Source organism: Camarhynchus parvulus, chromosome 9 (assembly GCF_901933205.1).
Source record: "Camarhynchus parvulus chromosome 9, STF_HiC, whole genome shotgun sequence".
Taxonomy (NCBI): Eukaryota; Metazoa; Chordata; class Aves; order Passeriformes; family Thraupidae; genus Camarhynchus; species Camarhynchus parvulus.
In genome coordinates, this window is record NC_044579.1 from 13335054 (window position 1) to 13360837 (window position 25784).

The 25784-nt window shown below is 42.7% G+C and overlaps 1 protein-coding gene across 2 annotated transcripts in view; it reads left to right on the plus strand.

The window, feature by feature from the left end:
- The first annotated feature begins 288 nt into the window (after positions 1 to 288).
- The window catches only part of PLOD2 (procollagen-lysine,2-oxoglutarate 5-dioxygenase 2), a 48529-nt gene continuing 23033 nt past the window's right edge, over positions 289 to 25784 (plus strand). For both annotated transcript variants that reach the window (XM_030954135.1, XM_030954137.1), the window contains exons 1-6: positions 289 to 636; positions 15136 to 15227; positions 16674 to 16810; positions 22284 to 22447; positions 23532 to 23644; positions 25541 to 25604. In XM_030954135.1, the coding sequence (XP_030809995.1) occupies positions 540 to 636; positions 15136 to 15227; positions 16674 to 16810; positions 22284 to 22447; positions 23532 to 23644; positions 25541 to 25604 (667 nt within the window). In that variant the 5' untranslated portion in view covers positions 289 to 539. The remainder of the gene's footprint in view (positions 637 to 15135; positions 15228 to 16673; positions 16811 to 22283; positions 22448 to 23531; positions 23645 to 25540; positions 25605 to 25784) is intronic.

Here is a 25784-nt window from a genome sequence, read left to right on the forward strand (position 1 = left end):
GGAAGGGTCGCGTCGTTCTATGGGCTCACGGCTTAGCGGCTTCAGGTACTCACACTCTCCCAACAAAATCACACGTTGGGGAATGCGTTTATCGACACATAATGGCCAGTGAAAGCAATGAGCAAGTGTCCGGCGGGGCAGGCGAGTGTAGCTGCTGGCACAGCAAACAGCACCGACCTGCCACGGCCAAGCCCCGCTCCCATCCCCGGGGCCGCGCCCGTGCAGCGCCCGCGGCGGCGGCGGCGGGGCCGAGGCGGGGCTTGGCCGCTCGCCCCTCCCCGGCGGCGGCGGCGGCGGCGGCCCCGTGCGCCGACAGCGGCTCCTGTAGCGCCGCCGGTGCCCCGGCCCTCCCACCGCCGTATAAAGCCCGGCGCGGGGGGAGCGCCCGTGGCTGCCGCCCGCCGCGGAGAGGAGGAGGAGCGGTGTCTGCCCGCCGCCGTCCCCAGGCGCCTTCTCCCCGCTCCTTTTCCACGCCCGCCCCTTTCCCCCGCTGCCGGGGGCTGCTGGCGCGGCCAGGCCGGCGGGTGCGGAGGGTGAAGATGGCGAGGAGCGGCGCTCGGTGGCCGCGGCTCCTGCTGCTGGCGCTGCTGGTCCTGGCGCTGCCCGCGGCGGCGGAGCGGCGCCCCGGCCCCGCAGGTGAGCGCGGTGCGGGGGCCGGGATGGGGTGCGGGGGTTGGGTTGGGATGGGATGTGGTGCGGGGGCCGGGGTGCGGTGCGGTGCGGTGACCGGGTTGGGATGCGGTGGCTGTGCCCGCGGGAGGTGTGCGCGGGCGGCGGGGATGCGCTGCTGACCGGGCGGCATCGGCCGCTTTGTGCCGTGCGGCTCGGCAACATCCGCCAGGAAGGGAACGCTGGGACCCGCCGCTTGGCCGGGTTATTTTTGTATTTATTTATCTATTTCCCACCGGCCCGTCCCTGCCCCGCACGGTAACACGGAGCGGCTCGGCGCTGGGGGAACGGGCCGCCGGGGCAGCGCTCCCCAGGTTGTTGTCGAGACGAAGCGCTCGTCTGAAAGTGTCTTAACCCGCCCAGGAGTTCATAGATGCCTAATTCCACTTAAGGGAAAAAGAAAAAAAAAAAACAACAAAAAGGATTCCTTAAGGGGAATTGAGGCTCCTAAACTTTCTCACTGCCAGCTCCCCCGCCCTTTTTCTCTCGTCTCCACGAGACAAGGTGTTGATGAACATATTTTTCCAGTGCTCGGAAAAGCAATAGCATCAGTCACTGCTTCTCTGAACTTCAGCAAGCGCTGATGAGGTTTCCTACTTCGTGCAAAAGTCAGCCGGAGGCTCCAGTGCCCCTTCTCGTCCTGCAGAGCCTTCCCTTCCTTTCACTGGTGTTGTGGTGTTTGCTTCAAGGAGCCGGGATGTAGAAAGAAGTTTTATCTTCAGCATGTGAAATAATGTATACAGGAAATTCCCTCAGATAGAGGTGTCTGAACATATGTATGTCCAACAAAATGCCAAATCCTCTTTTTTGCTCTAATACTGTTTAGAGTCTGTACTTCTGATTTCTATTCTAGGCATACAAAGGTATTTCATCCCACTACATTATTATCACATGAAATCCAAAATAGTTTCATTTCTTGGCTTGTTTTCTCAAGAGTTATCAAGTTATTTTTAATATCTAGCCTAATTTCTTCTGGGGTGAACAAGGAGGCTTCTTTATTTGAGCAGCAAGTTTTGTCAGCAGGTTTTAACTTTGATATTAAAACTACTGCTTTAGTTGATAAGTAGTATAAAAAGTTAAAATAATTTAAAAAACCCAAAACTGTTGAAGAATTCCAGACAACTCAATGAAGTTCCAACTTGCAGTTTTTGTAATGCTTGGCTACTTTTGGTCATTCAGAGTATTTCTCTGAAGGCTATGGTGTGGTTGGGGGGTGTGAGCATTGCCCTTCAGCCTTTGCTGCCCCTTGGAATGCACCCCCCGGGGACAGGTTTGAGCAAAAAGTTGAGCTCCTATCCCTGTTTTCAGGGCAGTGAGATTGTAAGTTGAACTTCTTTGGAAATTAGTTATGGCAAACGGTTATTCCAGCAAACATATCTGTTCAAATGATGTTTTGTTTTAACTGCACTTGAAATGTGGGCTCTCAGGCTGGTGTAAACTAATAGCTGGCATGGTAAGGATTCTTCTTTAATCCTTCTGCTTTTCAAATGTGTGCAAAGTAGAGTCCCTGTTCCAGACAGCAATGTATGATTCAGCAGCCCAAAAATAGTCTGCTTTGTCTGTATCAATAATAAAAATTATTCTACACAAGTTACAGTACAGGGAAGCCCTGGTAGGTTTATATAAGGTGTTCGTGCAGGAAGATCTTAATTCTTTTTAATTTAGACACGAGCAGCCTGAGTTGTAGCAATCTCTGCTGAACTGAAACCACTCTGAGAGCAGTTTCTTGACCTCAGACACTGCCTGCTGTGTTACTTGGTTTTATTCCAGTTTTAACCCTTAAATGTTTTCCCTAAGTCTATGCTGTATTACTTGAAGAAGTAATACAGTAAACAGACCTTATGGTGCCTCTATTTCTAGAAATCTGTCTTTCAATTTCTAGTCTATTGATACTTTGTACAATTCAGTGTAGAACAGCCGGTGAAGGCGCAATTTACCTGTCAGTTTTTACTGCAGCCCATTAGTGTTGCTTACTTGCAACAAAAGCTCTAACAAGGCTGTCTGGAACCAGCTGCCAAGCTGCATCTTTATTTCTTAATCAGACCTTCCTCAGAAAGGCTTGGAAAAGTGATTTTGGGAGAACTGCCTGTTGCACAGCACCGCTTACAGGGAGCAATCAGTGCAGCCCTGTGGCAAAGCGTGTTTGCAGAAATCCCTCTGCTCCTTCCTTGGCCGCAGGGTTATGTTTCAGGCAGTCACAGAGAAGAGCACTGTTGAGCTCTGAAACACTGGCTCCTGTGTGCTGGAGATGCAAAAGTTTCTGTGTTAAAACATCAGTGCTGAAATATTTTCATTGCAGCACGCTTGCTGCTTGCAGATTGCTTATTGTGACACGCAGAAAGTCAGTGGAAACGACATTTGTGATTGTGTGAGAGGCAGACACTTTCTTGGCAGCAGATGTAAAATGATGTTCTCACCTAGGATGTTTTATCAATCAGCTGTTTGCAGGAAAATGCCTTTGCAGCCTGTGAGTCAGTTCCCCAGGGCGGCTGTGGCGGCTCGGCCCCGTGCTGAGGCCTCGGGGCCCAGGTTGTGATGGTGGCCGGGCTTGACGTGGGCCCCATGGTTTGTGGCTGTCTGTGTGCCCTCCCAAAGCAGGAGGGGTGGCCTGGGGGGTTCCAGCAGCGTGGGTGGCTTCCCAGAGCAGCTGGGCTGGGAGGTGTGGCGGCTCAGCTGGCTGTGGAGCACTGAGCCGCTGGGCTCTCCTCCACCCCAGTGTCCCTCAAGTGCTGGTCACAAATGATTCAGGCAGTAACTGCTGGCTGGTCTAACTCTGCTGGACTGGCTTTGAGATACAGCATATACTGCTTTTTGAGATAGAGCTCGTACTGCTGCCATTTCTGTTAATTTGGGCTCAGCCCGAGTGCTCTGAGTGACAGCGATCGATAGGCCTTTCCTCTGGGTCACCTGTGGTGCCCAAACAAGAAAATTTAGTCATTGAACCATCCTGATGTACTTATTAGAAGTACTGACAGACTCTGTATGCTTGGGGAAGGAGAGGCCATAAGCACAGTTCTCTGTGCCTGCCTCTCTGCACACTTTTCTGTCTCTCGCCTCTTTACTGGTGCTACTTGTGTCACCCCTTGTCACCACAGTACCTAAAACTGCTACATAAAGCCGTGTTGTGGCAAAACATCCTCCAGATCTCTTGGGAGTTTTGTACCTTTTTTGTGAGGACTGTATGAAAAAGCTGCTCCTTAGAGAAGAAGGGGAAAAGCAGAGGGTGATGAAGGCAGGACTGACTGTGCCGTAGGCAGTGCTTGGGTTACCTGTGTCTGGGGCACATCAGGCAGGTTCCATCAGTGTGCACCACTTAGATGGGAATTACCTACTCATGGAGATATCTTTAGCTTCCAGCTTTGAAATAAATTGTGAATGACAAATGAAACAGTGTGTAGTGGGAGGTGTGAGTGTTTGGAAGTTAGTTAAAATTAGCATTTTTAAACATTGCGTTAGAAGTGTGGAGCAGTAAAATTGTGCTTTCATCATGTATTTTTTCCTGAAAAATACTCATCCTTGAAGATACCCAAGGTTTGTAGTCTGAATTCTCTGTAGCACTTGGGTTAGAGGCTGCACAATGCCAGTCTCTTTGGCTAAAAACAAACAAAAAAACCTCCATAGATTTATTTCTTTCTTTTCATAGGTGAAGGTAATAATTAAGCTGTGGAAGTACGCCACAGGGTTGGATGTGTCATTGCTTTGCTCTGATATACAGTGGGGTTGCTGCAACTTTGATTGTAAAATGCATTTTCAGTTAAAGCAAGGAGAAGTAAAGCAGTTGTGACCTTTATCATCAGCACTGGATGCTGCAAATTGCACTGAAGGGGCAAGGGGAATGACCGCTATATTTATCTGAGCCAGGGGTGGTTTGTGTGAAATGTATTTCTGTCAAGGATCTAAACTAACGTTATTTCTCAGGGTTTTCTTTAGGTTGGTGGCATATTCTGGGGAGTTATCATTTATGGGCAAGTTTTTAGCTTTTTCCTTCACTGCTGCTTACTTAAGCATAAGTGACTTTGTCTTTTCATGGGGAAGTGTTTAGTTTGTCTGTTGAATTAGCACTATTGCACTGTGTAATCAAAAGCAGTATCTTTCCATTTGTGTAGAGCTGCCAGTCTGAATTACAAATTAATTGACATGCTGTTTAATTGAATTCCCTTGTCATGGGGAGTAAGCATGATTGCAGTAAGGGCATTTTTGTTTTCATTTATAATGTTAATTTTTTATAGTTTTTGAGGGACCAGTTGCAAACAGGTTGGAAGGGGAAGAATATTTTTGATCCCTCTTAATTTAAACAGTAGCAGCGTTCTCTCCAGCACAAAATACAGCTTGACCAGACTAGCAGCAGGTTTGTGTCTCATATGTGGTAATGTAGTTCTAGAGAATAAATGACACTTAACTCTCAAGGAATACATGCTTGCAAGCACAGCCTGACACTACAAGTAGCTTTAGGATTAATAGAACTGCTTCTCAATTCTTTCTTTAAGGTGAATTTGATTTTAAAAATATAGATTATACTGGTGATAAGGAGACTAAATACATAAAGTTGCAGTTTTATTCCAAATATCTATTTTTGTTAGGAAAGAGCAAGTATGTTTTAAAGCTGCAGTGTTTTTAATTAATGGAAACATGCTGTAAGGAAACAAAGATAAAAAAAATGCTTAACAAAAATAGACTTGTTACTTAAGTGCCACTCCTCTAAGAATGAATGCTATACCTGTGGTTCTGTGTTAATGTGCTGAATGAGCCCATCCTTGCTGAAATCAGCTGTGGAGAAACTAATCAACATCTGATAGCATTGCTCTTTTAATTTTTTCTTCTTTGTAATTTAAAAATAGATTAATTTTGTAATTTACATAAAACTTTAAGACAGTGTCTTTGTAAGCATTTTACTTAATTATGCCTTACTTTACTGTAAAGCCATTGTGTTGGATCAGAACCAGGCCCATAACTTTAATACCTGAAGCTGCTGGGTGAAATGTATGATGTTAAAAACACCTTGATATATACATCATACATGCCATGTCATGGTGTATCGTGTCACAAGCACAGAATTTTTATTTCATGATTTGAAGGACTGAATTGTACAGGACAGGGCACAAGTGTGGAGTTTGAATTTCTCGTTCACACAGAAAAGGGAACTTTGAAAAGTGTGGGATTTTTTAAAATTTATTTCTGGGGTAGTGTCACTTGTGTGTGAAGAATTTTACATGTCCAGTGTTCGGACACAGGGCCAGATGTGGAGCTGTAGGGCAGCTTTTTCAGACGAACTGACTGATCTGGGTGGTAGCATCTGCTCACAACATGAACCGCAGTGCAGGCATGAAGGACGGTGAAGGACAGCTGTGGGTCTTCAGGATGGCCCCACTTCCAGCTCAATTCCTCTGTTTTCTGTTTTTAAAAGACTAGTTGAAGGAGAAACTATTATTGCAAATCTTAACTGCTGAGTTTCATTGATGGATTGATTAACTGTCAAAAGATTGACTTCAGCCATGCCTGGTGCTGTGTGTGACCGCTTCTGTTTAAACAGCTGGGTTTGTTAAACAACAGCCCAAGAAGGAGCATGCTCTTCTGCAGATACATATTTATGAGAGAGACAAGAGAGGGCAAGGCTGCAAAAAGGCAGAAGCTGAGTAAACTTTCTCACGTAGCCAGCTGATGCTAATTGTGTCCTGCTCTCAGCTGCACAGCCCTGATGACAGTTTATAGTGTGGCTGTCCAAGCCGTGCGTTCAGGCAAGACACAGCCTGTGCCGTGACTCCATCCACTGCCTCTCAAGATGTTTGTGGTTTCATTTCTATTTGGGCACCCATAAACAGCTGCAACCTGATCTGTTCCCCATTTGTCAGGAAGTTAGGCAGCTAGGAGTTCCTTCATGCATGGCAATGATGTCATTTACAAACAGTGGATTTTAATTTTTTTCTTAGTTTGGGAACTAAGGAACACGTCTTATCTTTGCTTTACTGCAGAATAGCTGACTCAGTATGCGGAGTCTCATCCAAGTCCTGTGAAGCTGATGGAAAAGCATTTTACTGCTGCTTGTATTTGGCTTTGTTTAACTATCAAAACAAGGAAATCTTGCATTAGAGTGAGTGCAGGCCTGAGCACTGGCCAGTGCTGCACTCAGGGCTGACGTGTGTGATTGATGAGTGCACATACAGTTCTTAATGAGCTCTTGTTGACTATATATTCAATGCTTCTGAATTAAAAGAAAGTAAGTTAAGAGCTGAGATATAATCAGCTTTCAAATGTTTCCTGAAATCAGTTGTATATTGGGAGTTCCTGCTAACCTTTGAAAGTGTGTGTAGGTATGGATAAACTTACACAGAAAGAGCTGTGATTTGTGTGTCACAAATTTTTATTTAATTGGTTTTGAACTGTCTCTGTTCAATATTTGATCATTTTATTGTAACTGTTTTAGCTGCTGTATTGGTGTGACATCAGAAACAGTGTGATGAAAGACAGCAGTGAGCAGCAGCTCTGTACACTTGCTGTTTGAGTCACACTGCATGGCAGAGGAAAGCGCATGTTCACACCACTGCGTGCTGTGAACTACAGCCTGAGGGAATTTGTTTGTAGAAAAGAAAAGGAAAAAAAAATAGTGTCCTGTCCAGGGGCTGTGTGTTAGCAAGTGCTAATCTAACATACATTCTCTACTGTGAGAAAATTGAGAGCAGCTCCTGCTTAGTGCAAGGATGTGTTTTTGCTAGCTCAGCTTCTCTGTTCCTGTGAAACACATGAGAAGAGGGAGAGCCCTGTACCAGGCAGCATGTACAGTGGCTGGGGAAGTTGCAAAAGTACCAGCTATTTGAAACTGGCAAATGATGCTTTGTGTATTTCTTTCCCTAGAGAGCTTCTGAAAGCTTCTTGCCTTTATTGGGACTATTCCCTGGCTTGGGAAAGTTGGCAGCTTCAATACCAGCAGCTATTGCTCAGTAACTTCAGCAAGATTTACAGATAATGTGGAAGAGCACAGGAAGGATTATCCATAGACAGCCCATGCATTGAGTGATCCTGATAAATGCCGGTAATAATCATAAATGCCAATTGTGGCTGTAAACTGTTTGCAATGGCTTAAAGACAGAAGTACCTTAGAAAAACCTCATAAGTTTTTGGAAATTACAAAACTAATGTTTGTATTACTGTCTGTGTTTTGCAGTAAGACCTATATGCATAGAAGTGCAGTGATTAAAGGGAGGTTTGTCATAGAGAGGAAAACAGATACTGAGGTCTGTACAGTATGGTCAGTTTCTTCAAATTCTGGCCTTTAAAGACATTCCTAGAAAACCTCCTCTCTCACACAAGAATTGTATTGGTACAGAAAATCAGTATGTAGTAGGTGTTTGGCAATCCATGACTGCTCTTAACTTGCTATCTTTTAATTCTAATTTTATAATTTATTTTAACTTGTACCACTTTCTGATCTTTCATGAGCTTTTCAAGCATACTTTGTCTCTCATCCAAGGATAGTTTTTAGCACCAATCCAACCATACTACTGAACTGCAGAGAATCCAATCTTATTATGTGATCATGGCTATGGTTAGTGGGACTTTGAAGCCAGTCTGCCTCTCGGGGAAGCAGTGAAGTGTGGGATGAGTGGAGGCATGGAGCAGTGTTCTGAACTGAGCATTGTATAAAGATCAGATTAAAAAAACTTCAGGACTCTCAAGTATGAAGTAGTATTGTTTTATGCCCCAGTCATCTTTCCCCCTCCTGCAGTGTAATGCACATTTATTTCCTGAGAAAAGAAGATGACCATGTTTGCTATTTCAGCACATTGTTGTGTTTCTAAAGAATCCTAGGGGGAAAATAAACAGCTGTCGGATGGCTCTGTCTTTTCTCTCTTTATGCCAAAAGTTTTATTTGACCAGAAACTCTTCTGTTGGCTTACTGCTTTATTTGAGCATATGTACGTCATAAGCTCTCACTGGATGTGTACATGCATATATATATACACACATATAGTTTGTGTTTTTCTCATTGTGTAGGTAAGATCTTCGTTTGCTGCTGGATTACAGTAACCAAGCATATGTCTGTAGGTATAATCATGGTTACATTGTATAGGATGAGTTTTTCCCATCTCCAGCTGTTTGACATCTTTTCAGAGTATGGGAATTTTCAAATATTTTGACACAGAATCCTAAGTTCAGGCCATAACTCCTATTCATAGTGGAAAATCCAAATTCCTTTTTGTAAAGTCTAATATTGCCTTTGTCAGTGATAAGTGTAAGATTGTGTTGTGCTAAAAGACCTGGATTTTGAAAGTACTCTGTGGTATTTTAGCTGTCTTAATGGTTCTTGGGATTTTGAGTATACAGTCTGTGTCCATATAAATGGGGAAATTGCTGTTGGCACCACTGGTGATTATCTAGTTATCTGCAGAGCTTCAGCTTGTCTTGAAAGCATGAGGAAAAATTGGGTTTTGTGCTCTTTAGTTTTGACAAGAGGAATCCATGCTGAAACAGTTTTTCAGTTGTGTTGAGCTTTAGTGCATTTCTCCAGTGATAGAGAAGAATGCTTCTATGAGGTGTTAAGGCATGCTGAATCAAGTCTGTGTTTTGCTTGAAGTTTGTTTGGGTTTTTTTTCTTCCTTATTTTTCTTTTTCTTTTTTTGTTTGTTTTTGTGGGAAACTATATCCTGTTGGTGTCCCACATTACCAGAGATTCAGGACACATAGAAGATAATTACACAGCTTTATCAATGACCTTGGATGCATCCATGTGCTTCTTCCAGGTGTCTGTTCAGCCTATGCTTTAGTACTACCTGACATTTTTTCCATTTTGTGTGGATGTGTTTTTTTTCCTTAAACCAACAGAAGTATTCCTAGTATCCTTGCAGTTTCCAAGCTTTTTCTATGATATCTAGCAACTAATTTATTAGCATGCTGTTGATTTATTTTGCAGCTGACTTTGGGTATCAGTCTTTCAATTAAATGAGCAATCATTCCTGTGTTGAGCAGCTCAGGGTGGGATGTAGTCTGCAAACAGGAAAGTAGGCTGTTTCATGTAGACACTAGAATATGGATAAAAATGTATTACAAGTACCAAACATCATTTGTTTACCATTATAAGCCACCAGTTTTAAAGATAGAGATAGATTTTAATGTCATAATGTGGTACCATGAACAGATGTCCTTTGATCTTGCAGCTCACTTCTACTCCAGAGAAGTCTGTAGTAGAATCCAAGGACTAAATGTCAGCTTCTGTGTGCCTGTGAGCAATATCCTCAGTTTTGGCTGCTCTGAAGCTACTATACCAGTGCCCACAACCCCTGGTAGAAATTATGTGGTAATCTCTGAGAGTGTTCATTCAAGATAAATAAGAACCATGTGGGTGTGTGAGGAATGACTGTAGTTCTTTGCATGCTTCTTTGCCAGGATACAAGGAGAAAGGTCACCGCTACTTAAAGCAGTCCTGCCACAGCAATTCCTGGCTTAGACCTTGCCAGGCAATTCACTGAAGGCAAAGCTTCTGGTTTATTGATCTTCTTTCTGGAAATAAATATTTATGATGCAGTCAGGTCCCTGAAGGTAGCAGCAAAAAAATACTAGAAGTGTGAGTTGTTTTGATAAACTTTCACTGGATTTCCTAACGCGCTGCATGTGCTCTGTGTGCAGTGTTGTTGTCTTTCACAACTTGTGTGCTGGAGGGTTTCTAATTTGCATGTAAAACTGAATTCTGTTAGTCACTGGATATACTTTTCTTGGCTAAACTCGTGCCCTCTCAGGCTTGTTTTCAAAACAGAGCAGCTGTTTTGTGGGTGTAACTATCGGAAATCTGTCTGACACAATTTCGTCCTAGTAACCGAACACATACCTGGCATGGAGCTCTTGGGAGATTTTTTTTTTTTCATGCCTTCCTGTTGAACTTCAGCATAGGGTTTACATTTCCTTTCTACACAAACTGACCCGTGGAAATAAATGCCAAACTCAGCAATGCCCTGGATGAGTGCCAAGGTGCCTCTGGCAGGCTGTGTGCGGGGGAGCCGCCAGCCTGTATCCTCTGTGGCATCTCAGCACCCTGCCAGTGGGAAGCAGGGGCACCACCTGCTGTGTTCCTGGTCTCATGGAAGCTGTCTTAATGGTTCTTGGGATTGTGAGCATGCAGATGAGTCCGTATAAATGGGGAAGTTGCTGTTGGCACCACTGGTGATTCCCTAGTTATCTGCAGAGCTTCAGCTTGTCTTGAAAACATGTGGAAAAACTGGGTTTTGTGCTCTTCAAGTTTGTGCTCTTCAAGTTTGTGCTCTTCAAGTTTGTGCTCAACTTTGAGGATGCTGTTCCTGTTGGAAGACACTCCCAGGATTTTATTTGTCCCTGTGTGGGGTGGATAGTCAGGGCTGAGCTGCAGAGCTGAAGCCTGTGTGTAAGATCACACAGCAGAGCTCCTTGGGGTAGACACCTCGATGAAAGGTAGGGGTTCATGGAGGGGATGGTGAAGCAGGAATGGTGTCTGGCTGCAGCTGGAATTCCTTGTGGGGATTTTGTAGTGCTCTCACTGGGGAGTACCAGGCTGCAGTGGCAGCCTGGGGTCTGAGTAATTGCAGGCATCCTTCCACTGCTGTGCCTGGGTCTTCACTGCACAGCTGGAGACAGGGGTGCTGCTGGGGGCTCACTCTCTGTGCAGGGAGGGCTCTGGGGCAGCCCTGAACCTCTGCACCCACAGGGCACCCTGAGGCCAAACCTGCTCTGTGCCCAGGGACACTGTGGGTGGCAGCAGCTGAAATAGCTGAGCACATCCTGAAATGGAAATGACACTTGGATAAACTTGCTGCTTTGGGAATGTTGTGCTTCACATTGACACTCCTGTGAGATCGTGGAAGTCACTGTATCCATGTGGCTACCCACAACTGGGATAAGTGTTCCAGGAAGTTGTTGTACCTAAATGTGGTAAGCAAGGAATAGATCTTTTCAAAGTGAATGAAGTTGAAAAGGTTGAAAAGAAATTAGCAGAAGTATTTAGTGGTCAGAAGCATTCTCTTAACTCACTTCCACTGGAAGAAACAAACATCTCCCATGCTACGTTTAGTGGAAATCTGCCAGTGAAACTGTTCAAGTTGTCACATCTAAATATAATCACAGCAACCTACAGGAACTAGGCTAATATTTTTATTAGCTGGAGGAGGATGGTTCTGCTTTTCTCATTTGGTTAATAATACCCTCTATAAAGTGCCAAGGTAACTATCATTTACTGCAGTTTCCATTGTCTCTCTATTTATACTATATCTAGAATAAAAGCATGTTTCTCTGCTCTTTGGTCAGACACAGCTTAAAAAAACACCACCACAAAAACCAAACAAACCAAAACAAAAGAGGCCCCAGTGAAGACTAAGTAATCTAGAAAGAAGCTCTAATTTTAAGGGGACTTCAAATGCTATAATTACAGTTCTGGTGCACTTAAAAATTATTTAAGTACCACGTGCACTTAAAAGTCAGTGGTGCAACAAAGACATAAAATAAAGCCTCTTCAACTTCTTCTAGTCTAATTAAAAAAAAAAGACCATGGGTAAGCATGTTAAAAGGAAAACATTTCCCATGTAAATAGTACCTTTAAAATAGCTTTCTTTTGTTCTGTGGCTGTTTGCAAACCCCAATCTGGCAGCCCATTTAGATTGCTTCATTGTCTGGTGGTGCAGTACAGGCTCTTTTACCATTTCATATCAGTATAAACTATTATTTGCCTGCTCAGCTTTCTTCATTTTGTATAGTTCAGGCTGAAATCCCATATGATTTGGCACATTATTCTCCTTCCTCCTGTTCCACAAAAGTCAAGTAACATACCAGACTCCATAGTGAATCTTGAAATACATGAATAATGTGTATTCCATTAAGAGAGAGTAACAATATCCCACAAAGAACACTAGATTATTTTTTGCTTGCCAAACTGTACTTGTATGTTAGTTTAAACTTTCTTTGACTTAGTAACTGTGGAAGGAATCTGATGCAGCCCACATTCTGTCATTTACATCATGTTGTCAAGTACAGATTTTTGAGATCTTTGCTGTTAGCATTTCTTAGCAATGTGTAGGTGTGAAATACTCCTTCTTCAAACCAAATTCTGTGGTTAGAGTCAGTGAGCTGGTCACCTAGGAAACTTTTAATAATGGATCCAGTTGGCTCTATGATGCAATTCTGGTATGATCAGATTTTTCCAGTTCCCTGTAATTTGAAAATGTAGTGCTTGAACAAAAAGCAGTCTTAATTTCCTTCATAGAGGAAAACCCTCCTCTGCCTTCAGTTCTGTTTTAGTCACAGTCTAAGATACAATGGTCTTTATTAATTTTGTGGTGATTTCAGTAGAATTACTTGAAATTGCATGATCTTTGTAATAAACTGTTTGGAAGGTACTGAGTTATTATTACTCTGTTTCTGTCTCTTTGTGAGTCTGTGTGAACTTATTGCACTGTGAGGTCCTCCTGTCCTTTTGAGATGTATTTGGGGGATTTTCTTCTGATTCTTTGCTACAAAAGTCTCCTAGCACTTAAGAGGGGGAAAAAGGTGGAACAAATTATCTTCCAAATCTGGCTTTCCAAAATTTTTGGATTTTCAAGTTGAGTTGATGGAAGAATTTACAATATTTCCAGTTTCTTCTTTGTTGCATATTGTATTGCAGGAGTGTCTGGTTTGGTAGAGCTGGCAGTTAAAATTGTCTCTGGGGCCTTTGAGGAAAAGGATTGTGCCACCCTGTTCACAGACATGCCTCCCAGACACCCCCACCCAAGGAAAAAAATAAAGAAAAGGAAAAAGGCAATAGCAGAATGTGAGAGAAATCCACAAAGTTGTGTGTAGTGAGGAGGGCAGGTAGAGATGTTGTCTGTAGCTGAGGAACTTGGGCAATGTCAGATAAAATCAGGAGCCCTGCTCAAGGCACAGGCTGGTTTTGGTGGTGTAGGTACTGGGCACAGGGTGCTGTCACTGCTTAAAGGTTACACCTGTTCAAGGAGTGTCTGGGGGAGAGCAAGGTCACAAAGCAGATCAAGTGTTCTGCAATTTCTGCAGAAACACCGCCTGAGTCAGGAGCCCCCTTTAACTGAGACCAGTAGCAAAAGCAGAGGAAGCATCACGTGTGCTTGGGTTATCCCTGCTCTACCAGAGACAGCCACGGATTATTGCAAATAGGGGGTTTTATGCTGCTCTACAAACTATGTCTGTATTCTGACAGGTATTTCTGCCTGAGTCAATACACTTAAGTATTGGCTGCAGAGCATTGCATGAGTGAGTTGCAAGGTGCATTTCTTCTACAACGTAGGAACTGGGTCATCATTTTTTGTGTTAACTTTTGCTGGTGTCACATAAAACAAAATGGGAAGTGGTGAGTGGTTTGAATACACTCAGGATGGTGTCCTGGCTATCTGAGGGCTGCTGAGTGCTGACTTCAGCCTTGTCCTGGTGGTGGACAAGGCTGAAGATTTAATAGGAGTGTTTTCTGTAGCAGACACTTCTTGCACATGTTGCTGGATTGAGGAAGGTAAATCCAGAAGATATTTTTTGGCAAGTAATGCAGTAACAGACACTCTGTCTGGAATACTCATCATAGGTAATTAATTTTATTTTATTGTAAGGATTGATCTCATGGGCTCTGGTTAGAGCACAGCTATTGCTTGAACTTGGCCTGAATTGGGGAAGCTGCAATGTACTCTTGACATCTAGGCTGATTTGGTTAAATACTTGATTTCAGATAGGAATAAAACCTTCTCATAGCTTCAAATTATTTACTTTCATTATTCAGCATATTGCATAGGGTTCTAAATGTTGTTCAGTAGTTTAATTGGGAAGGTATTTAGTGGAAATTCATGACCCCACTTGAACTGTGTTAAAAGCTCTGGAAAGTGAGGAGGAAATTGGTCACTTGCCTGTGTGCAATAGGAGGGCAAAATTAGCAGTGCTGTAATGTACCTATGCTCTGAATAAAAAACCAACCAAGCAAACTCCTTGCTCTTTTGTCTCTGCCCAAGGACTTAAAAGCACTAAATGCTGTTTGTTGGGGGTTTGGTTTCATTGGTTGGGTTTTTTTGACTAATTTTCATGAAGAGTATGCACTGTTGGCTTTCAGGGGACCTCCTGGGGTTGGGTGAAGTTCTCTTACCACCACGCAGTTGTGTGGTAAGAGGTAACAGGATTAGGTCAGACTGAAAAGTAGTAAGTTATTTTTGTTTTGAAGATTTCTTCCTGTCCAGTAGTCCCACTAGCTTTGTTTTTGTGTCTTGAACTAGTTGTTTACAGAGTAGATAGACTTATTTGCTTTGTCTTCCAGAGGATAACTTTAAATACAGCACCTTGCCCATAGCACTTGTTGTTTGGTAATGTCTCACACCTGTACTGCGGCAGCGTATTTGCCTCCTCTCTTTGAATGAGGTGCAGAAAGTCATAGAGCCCCCTGAGCAAGTGCTGCTGTTCATTGCATTTTATGTCACAAACTGTGCCCTGAAATCATACTAATCCATGTTCTTTCCTTTTCTTCCTCAGATAAACTTCTGGTCTTTACTGTAGCAACTAAAGAAACCGATGGCTTTCACCGGTTCATGCGAACTGCAAAGCATTTCAACTACACAATAAAGGTATTGTGTGTTTTGTACCAAATGTTTGTGCTGTCCATGCTGTGAAACAGAACCAGTAAATGGTAGCTGACCTTGCCTTAGCTTCATTGTGTGCTGGGACAGAGGGGAGCAGCAGCAGAGCTGTGGGGCAGGAAGGGCACTTGCTGCTCTCCCTGTTGCTTACCTGCTGATGCCCCTCTGAACCACCATGGGAGGGAGAGGCTTCCGCTGCCTTAGGAGCTGCTTCGGGGGTTTGTAGCTATCATGGTCAGCATCCTCCTTGCCCACAGGTTCTGGCACATTTTATCACAGAGCCTTGTTTTTCAGCGTGGCTGATTTTGTTTGTATGAACACTTCTGGGAGCTGCACCGCACTCAAGGGCTTTGGATCTCTTTCCTTAAGCAAGACTGGAGCACTGCTGCAAGGAAGGAGGGAGGCTCACAGCTGAAAATTTCTCTGTGTTTCCCAGGAGCCTGTAATTTCTGAGAGGACAATGTGTCTCTATCATTCTTTCCAGCCTTTTCTGCCTTGCTCCATGCCTCTGTATGTCACGTACTTAGGCTGGCCTCTGCATGACCTTGGGAAAAAGGGGGGGCACTAACCTCCTAAACTTTCCCCAAAATTGGTTCTGCCAAGAGAAAATCCAGGAATTCAGATGCTGTTATGAAATTTTTCTTCTTACTTACCACAGTGCCTGCACTATAAATAGGAAATTATTTGCGTCTTTGACTTCTACCACTGAATTTAGAGGACTGAGAGAACCTTCCTTAATATGATAAAGCTGTAGTAGAGCACCTGAGCAGCCTGAGCTCTGGATACATCTTCTAGCTTTGCAGATTTTTCCAAAGCATCATGCAATGTATTTCTTCCAGGCTTTATATGTTCCAAAAACTTTATCTTCAAACCACATTAAGAGCTTTTTTTTTTTACCTTTTTTTGACATGTAATCTGCTGTACTGCTTGGCTGGGGAGGAGTTTTATGTTTAACTCAGTTTTAGCAGTGAGCTGTGTACTGGGAAACCTATCCTTTCCTTTTTGTACAAAAAACTTGCAATTTGAATTAGTCATACCCTGATCCACCTAGGTCTTTTGTGCCTCCTGTTCCTAAAGGGATGTTATGGAATTTTAAAGGTCTCATTCAGAATGTTTTTCTAATACTGGTTTTGAAACAATGCTTAGCTTCTTTTTTTTTCTATTATTTTTCCTGAAGGAGACACATTTGAATAAATGGCAGTAGCAGGCAATTGCTTGATTCTTATTTGGTTAAGAAATGTCTCTCTCATGTTTTTGCAGTGATGTCATTGTGCTGAATGTTGCTTCAGACATGGAAAACCTACGATGCTGGAAGTTCTGGCTTTAATGTGTTGCTTCTGCTTTAGCATCTGTTTTCAATAAGGGTCTGCTTTAAAAACGCCTCATGGGTTTGGGTACTAGCAATAAGTGCTTTTTTCCCCCTCCTTATTGCAGGTTCTTGGCAAAGGTGAAGAATGGAAAGGTGGTGAGCTGCCCAACTCTATTGGCGGAGGGCAGAAAGTTCGGCTGCTGAAAGAGGGCATTGAAAGCTACGCTGATCAAGAGGACCTGGTTGTACTGTTTGTGGAATGGTGAGCAAACCTGGCTTCTTGTCTTTGTGTTTTACTCTGGGTAGACATGCAAAAGTAGCTCCTGTGACATGCTGAAAGTTTCACGATGCTTTTGTTCTTCACTGTTTTATTTGAGAGAGTTGGCATCTTTCTTCATTCATAAAAATAGTGGATTGCTTTTGGAGCAATTGTTACTTTTTAACAAATTTACAGATGTAAGAGTTGTTCATAGTTCTGCTGCCTCCAGGGGGTAAAAAAATGTTGCTGGGAGCTGACAGGCTTTTAGGCAAGCATTTGTCCTCTCCCTGTTCAGCTGCAGTGAGAGCAGGATGTGGCTGCAGGCTGGGAGTGTGGATGGGAGGGGAGCAAAAGCAGCTCCAGAAATAAAGTGTCCAGTAGGGACCAGAGGCATAATCTTGTTCCATGAAGTAACAGTGATAAGGAGGAAGCTGGAAAATGGCTCCCTGAGGAAAGCATTTAACAGGAGAATGTCTGTGTGATAGAGAGCTGAAACAAGAGTTTGGTGTCAGATGTAGCCTGGTGCCTGTACTCTCTGTGTGATGGAAGCATGGAGAGACAGTGCTGCTGCAGGTGCCAGATTATAGCTCACAGCACAGCTATGCTTGAACATCCTCCCTGCAGGCCAGATAGGCTTCTCCTGTCACTGAAACCGTAGAGCTCAAATGTGCTCAAAGCACACTTTCTCTGTTGCTTCCCTCTGCTTTTTCTCTTCCTCTTATTTTCCTCCTGTGACAGCAGCATGGCCAGAGTAGCTCAGAATCCAGCTGGCAGCAGACACCAGGCTCTTCCACACTGATGTTAACCAGAGCAGGGTCACAGCTCTGAAATAATCACTGAAGGAAGGTGTGGGACCAGGTCTGGAATCAGGGACAGGAGGCTCCAGTGGTGACAGGCAGCCTTGGGGAGGGGCAGCTGAGTGTGAGCTTGGAAAGAGTCATGGGGGAGTTCACCCATGCTGCTGTTACCATGCTGGAATGTCTGCTCCAGAATTCTCTGTCAGCTTTTAACCTGCTTTATTTATCTAAAATTTGACAGTTGAAGAAACTTAGGGGCACTTTTTCAAGGCAGGAGCTTGGCAGGTTTTGCACAGCAGACATCAGCACAAGGCAAAGTGGCTGGACACTGGCAATTTATGGAAAGTTAATTTGTTTTGTGTAAGTTAACACTTTGGGAAAGTTGGAGTATCCATTAAACTGGTAGTAAATTCGAACACTTTACTTAATTTTCTGTTCCAATTTTACCTCTTGTGATGAGTAAAAGAAATAACTAGAAATCAAAAAATCTAAATAATTGTCACTAATTTATAAATAAGCATTATAAGGGATGCTTATTATGCTGAATATTTTTTATGCATGCTTAGGTCTGTAGAAGTTACCTAGTTTGAAGATACACATCCAGTTTTTGAATTTCTTTTTTATTGACTTGTTCAGTTTTGCATTTGCTAAATGAAAAACGAATCTTTCTAAAAGTAAATACATTATGTGTTTGTTCATAGTGTTGTCCGACTAATCATACAAGAACTGAAACTTTTAAGGGTTAATTTCAAAGATTTTGTTCTGTGCTAAAGCTCGGATAAAACAAGCATTTCCCAAATGTTTTCTACTTACATTGAATTTCTTTGTTTCTGAATTTATTATCCTAATTCATCACTATTTTCTTCCTGTGTGGTAAAATATGCAAATTCATTATCACATTGGTACAGAGGTCTAGGTCAAATTTTTCTCCACCATAATTTGCTCTCTGGAGGGGCAGGCTGTCTGCTGGCACAGATGAGAGAGTACAGAGGACCGTGTGTGTCGAAGTGCAAAAACCATAATCTTTCTTCCCATGAAAAATCACAGGATTTAAGGCCTCCTAAGTTCCTGGAGTCCAAAATCCCAAGTACATATTTGTTTAGAGCTGGTGGAACTGATTCCAGACAGGAGAGAAAAAAACAGTTCACTGATTCTAGCATTATATTTTAATTCTAATGAGCTTTTGCATTTCCAGAAATCCTGGTTTGCAATTTAAACACTGATCAATGTGGCAGTAAGTTTGGAAAAGACAAATGTGATGAACTTCCTTTCTTCTTCAAGTGTTTTTTTATTATATTCATTGTGAAGCATTTGGAATATTAATCTTGGGGGTGGGGAAAGGAAGTGTCTGGTTTGCTTACTGTAACTAGGAAAGTAATTTCTAGGGAGCTGTTTACTTAACAAACTTAGTTTCTTGGTTTGGTTTTTTTTTTCAGCAGTTTTTTATATGGCTCAGAATTCTGGAAATAGTTTGAGCTTCTTCTGTGGACAGCTTGTGCCTATGTGTAGATAGCAAAATGCCTGCAGATGGAACACTATTTAAATTAGGCTTGTTTTTGCTTGAGCCGGCTTCTGGTTTGTTTTGGACCATTTCAGATTGAACTGGCTAATGGCCAATGTAGACTGGATAAATTGGTTGGTGCTGTGACTGTTCATCCAGAACTCTCACAGACATCTCTTTGTGTCATGGGAGAATTCTGAAGCCTCTCAGTTTATTGTTTGTTTTGTTGTATTTTTTTTCACATTCATCAGAAACTAAGGGATAATTATATTTTCTATGTATCTCAAAATGGTTAAGGTGTGGTCTTGGTGGGGACACAGTCTAAGTGACAAAATAGTTTTGTGTCTGTTTTGTGACATTGCTAGTCACTAGTAGGCACTGTCTTGTATTTTGAGCTCTCACCCTGCAACTCCATTAGTAGCAAGTTCTGATTGTTGAAGTTGTGGATGCAAAACTTGCATGGTCAGTCCTAGAGCACCTGAGTGTCTGCTGCTGTTTCCTTGTGTGGCTGGGAGTGCAGGGTGCATAGCCAGGATGCTTTGCTGCTGCAAAAGAGAGGGAGGGAGGGGTGGATTCCAGTCCCAAGCATCTGCCATCTGGGAGCTTCAGGAAATGGGATTAGGTTGTGGAAACTTTCTGGGGTTTTTTTTCTTTCTTTTTCTTTTTTTCTTCTTACTTTCTACTTAATTTGAAGGATTTATGAAGAATAAATAAAAGAGTCTCTGAGCTGTTTCTGCTTGCCAGGGAAGCCTGCTTTTTCCTGGATATCTCCACACTGTTTTTCCCTGTCAAATTTTGAAGTGTTTTTTAAAGTAAGTCATTGTGTCATCCCTAATAACAGTAAAAACTGTCAAGGGTAGTCTTGGGGCCTGTTTTGTGATGGCTTTAGTGGTGTAGACCTGAAGTGAATCCCCCCTTACAGCAGGAGATGGGGTCTGAATAGGCCAAATATTACCTGACAGAGCAGGTAGACAAAGCAAATGATGCATTTATAGGTGTTAAGTAGTTTTCCTTTCCATGCAGAGAAGAGTGGGAGCCTCATGAAGCAGCTGATGAAGGTACTGTCAGCAAGGTGGAGGTCCTGCCCAGGAAGAGGTGTGGTGACATTAAGTCACCTCTTGACAAGAGAGCCATGGACATTATTGGCAAGTGTAGGTTCCTGCTGGATTAACAGAGCTGCATGATATCCATTGCAGTTTAGCAGCTCAGATCTGGGTTTAGGATTATAAACTGTGCTCTATTAAGTAGCATATCCCTTTCACAAGCAGAGCCTGTGCCTGGCCCAGCCTGTTGCTCAACTTTGGCTTTCTTTCACAGAATGACAGTCCTTGGAAGCAATGTTCCAGGGTGTTGGGTTCCTTCCTGCAGCTGTAAGCCCTAGCAGCAGCAGCACTGCCCTGCTCACAGAGGAGAAGCACAGCCTGCCATGAGCTGTTAAGTTAAAGGCTCAGACAGATCTCTTTTTGTCTGTCTTCAATGCGTTTCCTGTTTCTCGTGTGTTCTACAGGCTCGGTCTGGCATTGAGACAGGCTGCAGAAATTGAATGGAAAAGGGAGTGAAATGTATTCCTGTAAATTTGGGCAGAAACAGGCATTTTTGTGAAACTGGGGAAGGTCCAAAATGTACAATTTCTTTCATGTCTTCTTCTGCCAAAGTTGCAGAAAAACATAACAGAGTTTTCAGAAAACCACTTACTTATATAGACTACATAACACAGTTCCTCTCCAGGGTTTATACTTTGCTTTGTGGTGAAAATATTTTTTACATTTGTAAGCCAGCTGTTGTTCAGTTCTCTTTGGCCAATTTCATGAAATCCTCTTTGAAGAAATGACATCTTGAATAATTTCAGAACTGTAATAAAGGAATATCATAAGTCAGTAATGGTTGATCTGTTGGCACTTTTGCTGGGTAATCCATTGCAAAGCAAAATGTTCTGTGTACTGCAGGTGGGGGTGCTGCTGTCCTAGTTAGCCCAGCTAAAAGGCTTTGCAAGAAAAGTCTTGGTCAAAGTTAGACCTTGGTTTTTCATAGCTCTCCTGTTACTTTGCCTGTTATCAGGGCTAGTGATTTTCAATTTTTAAGGCACATGTGTAGAACAAGAATATTCCTGTGTTCAGATGAGGAAACTGCAAGGCTGAGATGCTGCCATTAAAATATTTTGCTGCTTCAGCCAGAGACTGTGATGTGATTCCAATTTCACTGTGTCATTCTTCATGCTGTGTAAAGTGAACCTTGAAGTGGGAGGTGTTGGCACAGGTCACCCAGAGCAGCTGTGGATGCCCAATCCCTGGCAAATTCCGAGTTCCAGGCCAGATTGGGTGGGGCTTTGAGCAGGCTGGTCTAGTGTGTGGATCCCTGCCCATGGTGGAGTGATTGGTTTGTTTGCTTGGTGGTGTTCCCAACCCCCTGTGCCCACCAGGCATTGATTTAGATTTGGCTCAGCCACAAGGAACCACCAGGCTTGGGATGCTCCATTCTTATAGGACCTTGGCCAAACCCAGGCAGGATTCATTCTGGTTTGGCACACTGTTGACCTTTGGCTGTGTCTAACAGCCAAAGATGAGCCCCCCACCTTTAGGCCTTTATCCTCAGTAGGAATTGTGACTCAAAGGCAGGTAAAGTTTTTCATAAATAGGTATTGTGATACTTTGAGCCTTTTAAGTCTTCAGCACGTTAAAGAGGTTGAAGGAGAAATCTGTGCCTTGTCAGGATGCAATACACTTTTTATGGGCACCTAGACTTCATCGAGATCTAAGAGTCAGTGCTGTTGTGTTTAGGAACAAGATGATCTAGATTTTCCCAGTGAAAGTCATCTAAGTAATCTTTCAGTCCTACTTTTCATCTGTTAAAGCTTGATATTTTAAATTGTTGTTCTTAAAAACATAAGCAAAATACCTGAAATAGGAAAATGAGTTTCAGATAAACAAACTGTGAAGAAAAAAGAATGTCCAAAATGTGGAAGACTAAAAAGCAGGAGAAGAAACTACTTTGGCTACGTAGTACTGACTGAAGTTTCTCCCTAGAAGGGTATAGAATTTTTATGTGGTGGTTAAATATGATTTAATTAAGTCATTTTTCAGAATGAAATGTTTGATTTTTAAATTTGAATAGTTTTGTTTTGAACACAGAAGTATTAAAATGAAACCAACCTAAAGGATGTATTTTCTTTCCTTTTAAGCTATGATGTTATCTTTGCCGGGGGCCCTGAAGAGCTGCTAAAGAAATTTCAGGAAACTAATCACAAAGTGGTGTTTGCAGCAGATGGACTGATTTGGCCAGATAAAAGGCTGGCAGACAAATATCCTGTTGTCCGGAGTGGGAAACGATTCCTGAACTCAGGAGGCAAGTGGGATCCTCAAACACTTGAGCTTGAGCATGACCCATCTCTGTTATCTGTTCTGTGCGCTTGTTGCATGTGGAGCTGTTCCGGAATTAGCCAAGTACAAAGCTGATGACTGGATATGCTGTTATCTTCCTCCCCACCTGAATAGCTCCTCTTCTCTGCTCAGGCATAGTTTTCATTCACATTTGCACAGTGTGTGTTTGGCAATAACTTGTAAAAAGCAGATAAATATGGTCAGGGTCTAGCCAGCAGCTGTGCATGGCAGTGTAATGCTGTGTTTGCACTGCTGCAGGAACAATGCAGAGCACACGCCCAGCAGAGCAGCACGTGCTGTTTATAGCCTGGTCACAGAATTCCCAAACTCTGGAGATCTCTGCACACAGGGTGGATGTGCTGGCAGCTCTGCCTGGCCTGGCAGCATGGCTTACACAGCTCCTTCTACAAGGAGTGGGAGCTACTCCCTGTAATCTCAATGACAGATGAATTCTGAAATCCTTTAAATGCCATCTTTGCTAATAATTTTGCACTTGATTAATACACACACTGATACAAACACTGTGCTGTGCAGAAGCTATTGAGTGTGTCATTTCTGAGACACCCTTCTTCAGTGTGCAGATCTGGGAATGTCCCTGTTTCTTTCCCTCACCTATCTGACCTATCTTTTTTTATTTTGGTGTATTTTGGTTTTGAGTTGACTTCTCATTGTATTTCTGGCAGTATTAGATTCAGGCATCTCTGCCAGTAAGAACTGATTGATGAAAAGGTAGCTTTTTCCTTCTTCAGGTGGGCTTCTTGGGCAAGTGATAGTCTGATATCATGCTTTGGCATTCTCAGAACCATTCTGGGCAGATCTGATTTATTTTTTTCCTTAAAATACCATTAGTATAAAAATAGCCAATAATTATTAACTTTTTGAAACAGACCTGTTACATACCTCAGGAAGAAGATTGGATTTTGAGCCAAGTTTCATAAATTTCATACTTTTTATTTACTGGCAGCACTCAGAATGAAGTCCCTGTTTGTTGGACAGCATTGGCAAGGTAGTGTTTTTTATGGAAATAACCTATGTGTATGATGTTGCAGGATTTATTGGTTATGCTCCATCCATAAATCATATTGTGCAGCAATGGAATCTGCAGGATAATGATGATGACCAGCTGTTTTACACCAAAATCTATGTTGACCCATTGGCAAGGGTAGGTAGTAACTTGCTTTCTCTTTTCTTTCTGCTTGAAATAACATGCTGCTCCTCATAAAACACCAGGAGATGAAAAGACAAGGAATGCTGTCTATACTGGAGTGCCATGTTGACAGTTGTTTGTTCTCCTGAGGTTCCTACTGCTGGAATGATGAACAGGCTCCCAAAGGGTCATGACTTGATATATTATTTCAGGCTGTCTTCAGCCCCAGGCAGGTTGTGCTTCATTGTTAGAAATAACAGCTCTGAGGTATATGATCAGACACATTTATCTCAATGAGGGTCCCCTGTACTTGGCAGTTTGATGGCCAGAGAACATGGCATTTTGCCAGGGTGTCACTGAACTACTTGCTGATCCAGTGTCTTATACTTTGGCTTGCTGCCATTTCAGATACTGCCTTCAGCTTTCTGTGCAAATATGTCCAATAAAGCTGCATTGTAAATTTTGGGTGAAGACCTCTCTGCGTCCTCACTTAACAAAACTCTCTGCTGAGTTGAGTGTTGAAGCATGATGAGTGTTAGAGGTGTGTCCCTGATGCTGCAAAAAGAGGGATAAGGGAAGCTGGCAATATATTGATGCAAAAAGATTTTAGAAGCTGATATGGAAGAATTTTGAGAAGGATTTTAGTAATTTGTGTGCTTAAGGCAGATGCAAAGTTTTTGAAATATATACATGTTGTTTCTGGCATAACTTAATGGAAAATCTGGCCTGTTTGGACACAGATTCAGAAACAGAATATTCAGAATATTTCTGTTGGAAGGGACCTACAGTGATCATCTAGTCTGACTGGCTGACCAATATGGGCCTGACCAAAAGCTAAAGTGTATTGCTAAGCTTGTTGCCCAAATGCTTTTTAAGCACTTGACAGGCTGGAGGTATTGGCAGCCTCTCTAGGAACTGATCCAGGCTTTGACCACCCTGTTCATAAAGAAATGCTTTCTGATGTCCAGGCTGAACCTTCCCTGGTGCAGCTCTGAACCATCCCCACCAGCTCAGCTCCTCCCTGTCCCCTTGCCCTCCTCAGGAAGCTGCAGGGAGCAGCTCCTCTAAACGAGACAAACCTCAGCTGCTCCTCATGGGAAATTCCCTCCAGCCTGTAATGACTGAGTTGCTTACATGCAAGTTCAGTCAGATGCCAGGTATGCAATTGAAGAGACAGGGTGTAGAGATATAAAGCTGATTCTGCATCCAAGTCAGAAGTAACATAATTGGTTGTCTAAATGGATTGTCTTCTAGACTAAAACTGTGCATCTGTGCAGAGCACTGCTGCACCATGATTCAGAACAGCTCCATGGTGCTTACTGTACATCACTACTGATTGTCTGTGTAGTAATAATGTGCCCAGTGCTATAGAATGTGTAAGAAGATCTTGGAAGACCAAAAAAAAGGACATCATCTGTTTTTAAGCATGTTTGAAATGTTACATACTTGAATCAGCATTTTAAAAATGGTAAAACATGGTATTTAAAGTAAGCTAGGATTAGTAATACAACATTAGGAACATGCTTTAAAACCACCAGTGTTTTCTATCCTGAAAATGATACTTAAATTTGACTTTTATATTTTTGTGACTCTGAAACGCAGCATGTTTTGTTTCTTGGCCAAGACTTGTTAATTTTTTTTTTTTTTTGTTAAGACACAAATTTTCTTTGGCTTATACTGCTAAATTACACTTCCTGTGGAGAGTTATGACCTTTATCCTCCAAGTTTAAAGTTTCTGCATATGCAAAACTGATTGCTATAGAATTGCACAACTTGGGAATACAGACAAATATAGCAATTTGAGGAACACATTTTCCCTGATTCCTTGCTGCCACTGTGGTATAATTGCAGTGTGGCTGTAAAAACATTGGCTTTTAGAACGCCTCAACAGCTTTGGTGCTTTGATTTCAGGAGCGCATTAACATCACTTTGGACCACAAATGTGCAATTTTCCAGACCCTAAATGGAGCTGTTGGTAAGTGTATGATTGGCACATTGTGTGTTTCATTAACTGTTATTAACACTTCTTTTTCTGCTTAACCATGAGTGTAGTTCTTTAAACATGTGCTTATTTTAAGGAAGTGTTTGGATGGGTAAAGCTGATCATCAGATTAGTTACAGGTCTTTTGGGTTGATTATTAATTGAGTGCTCTCA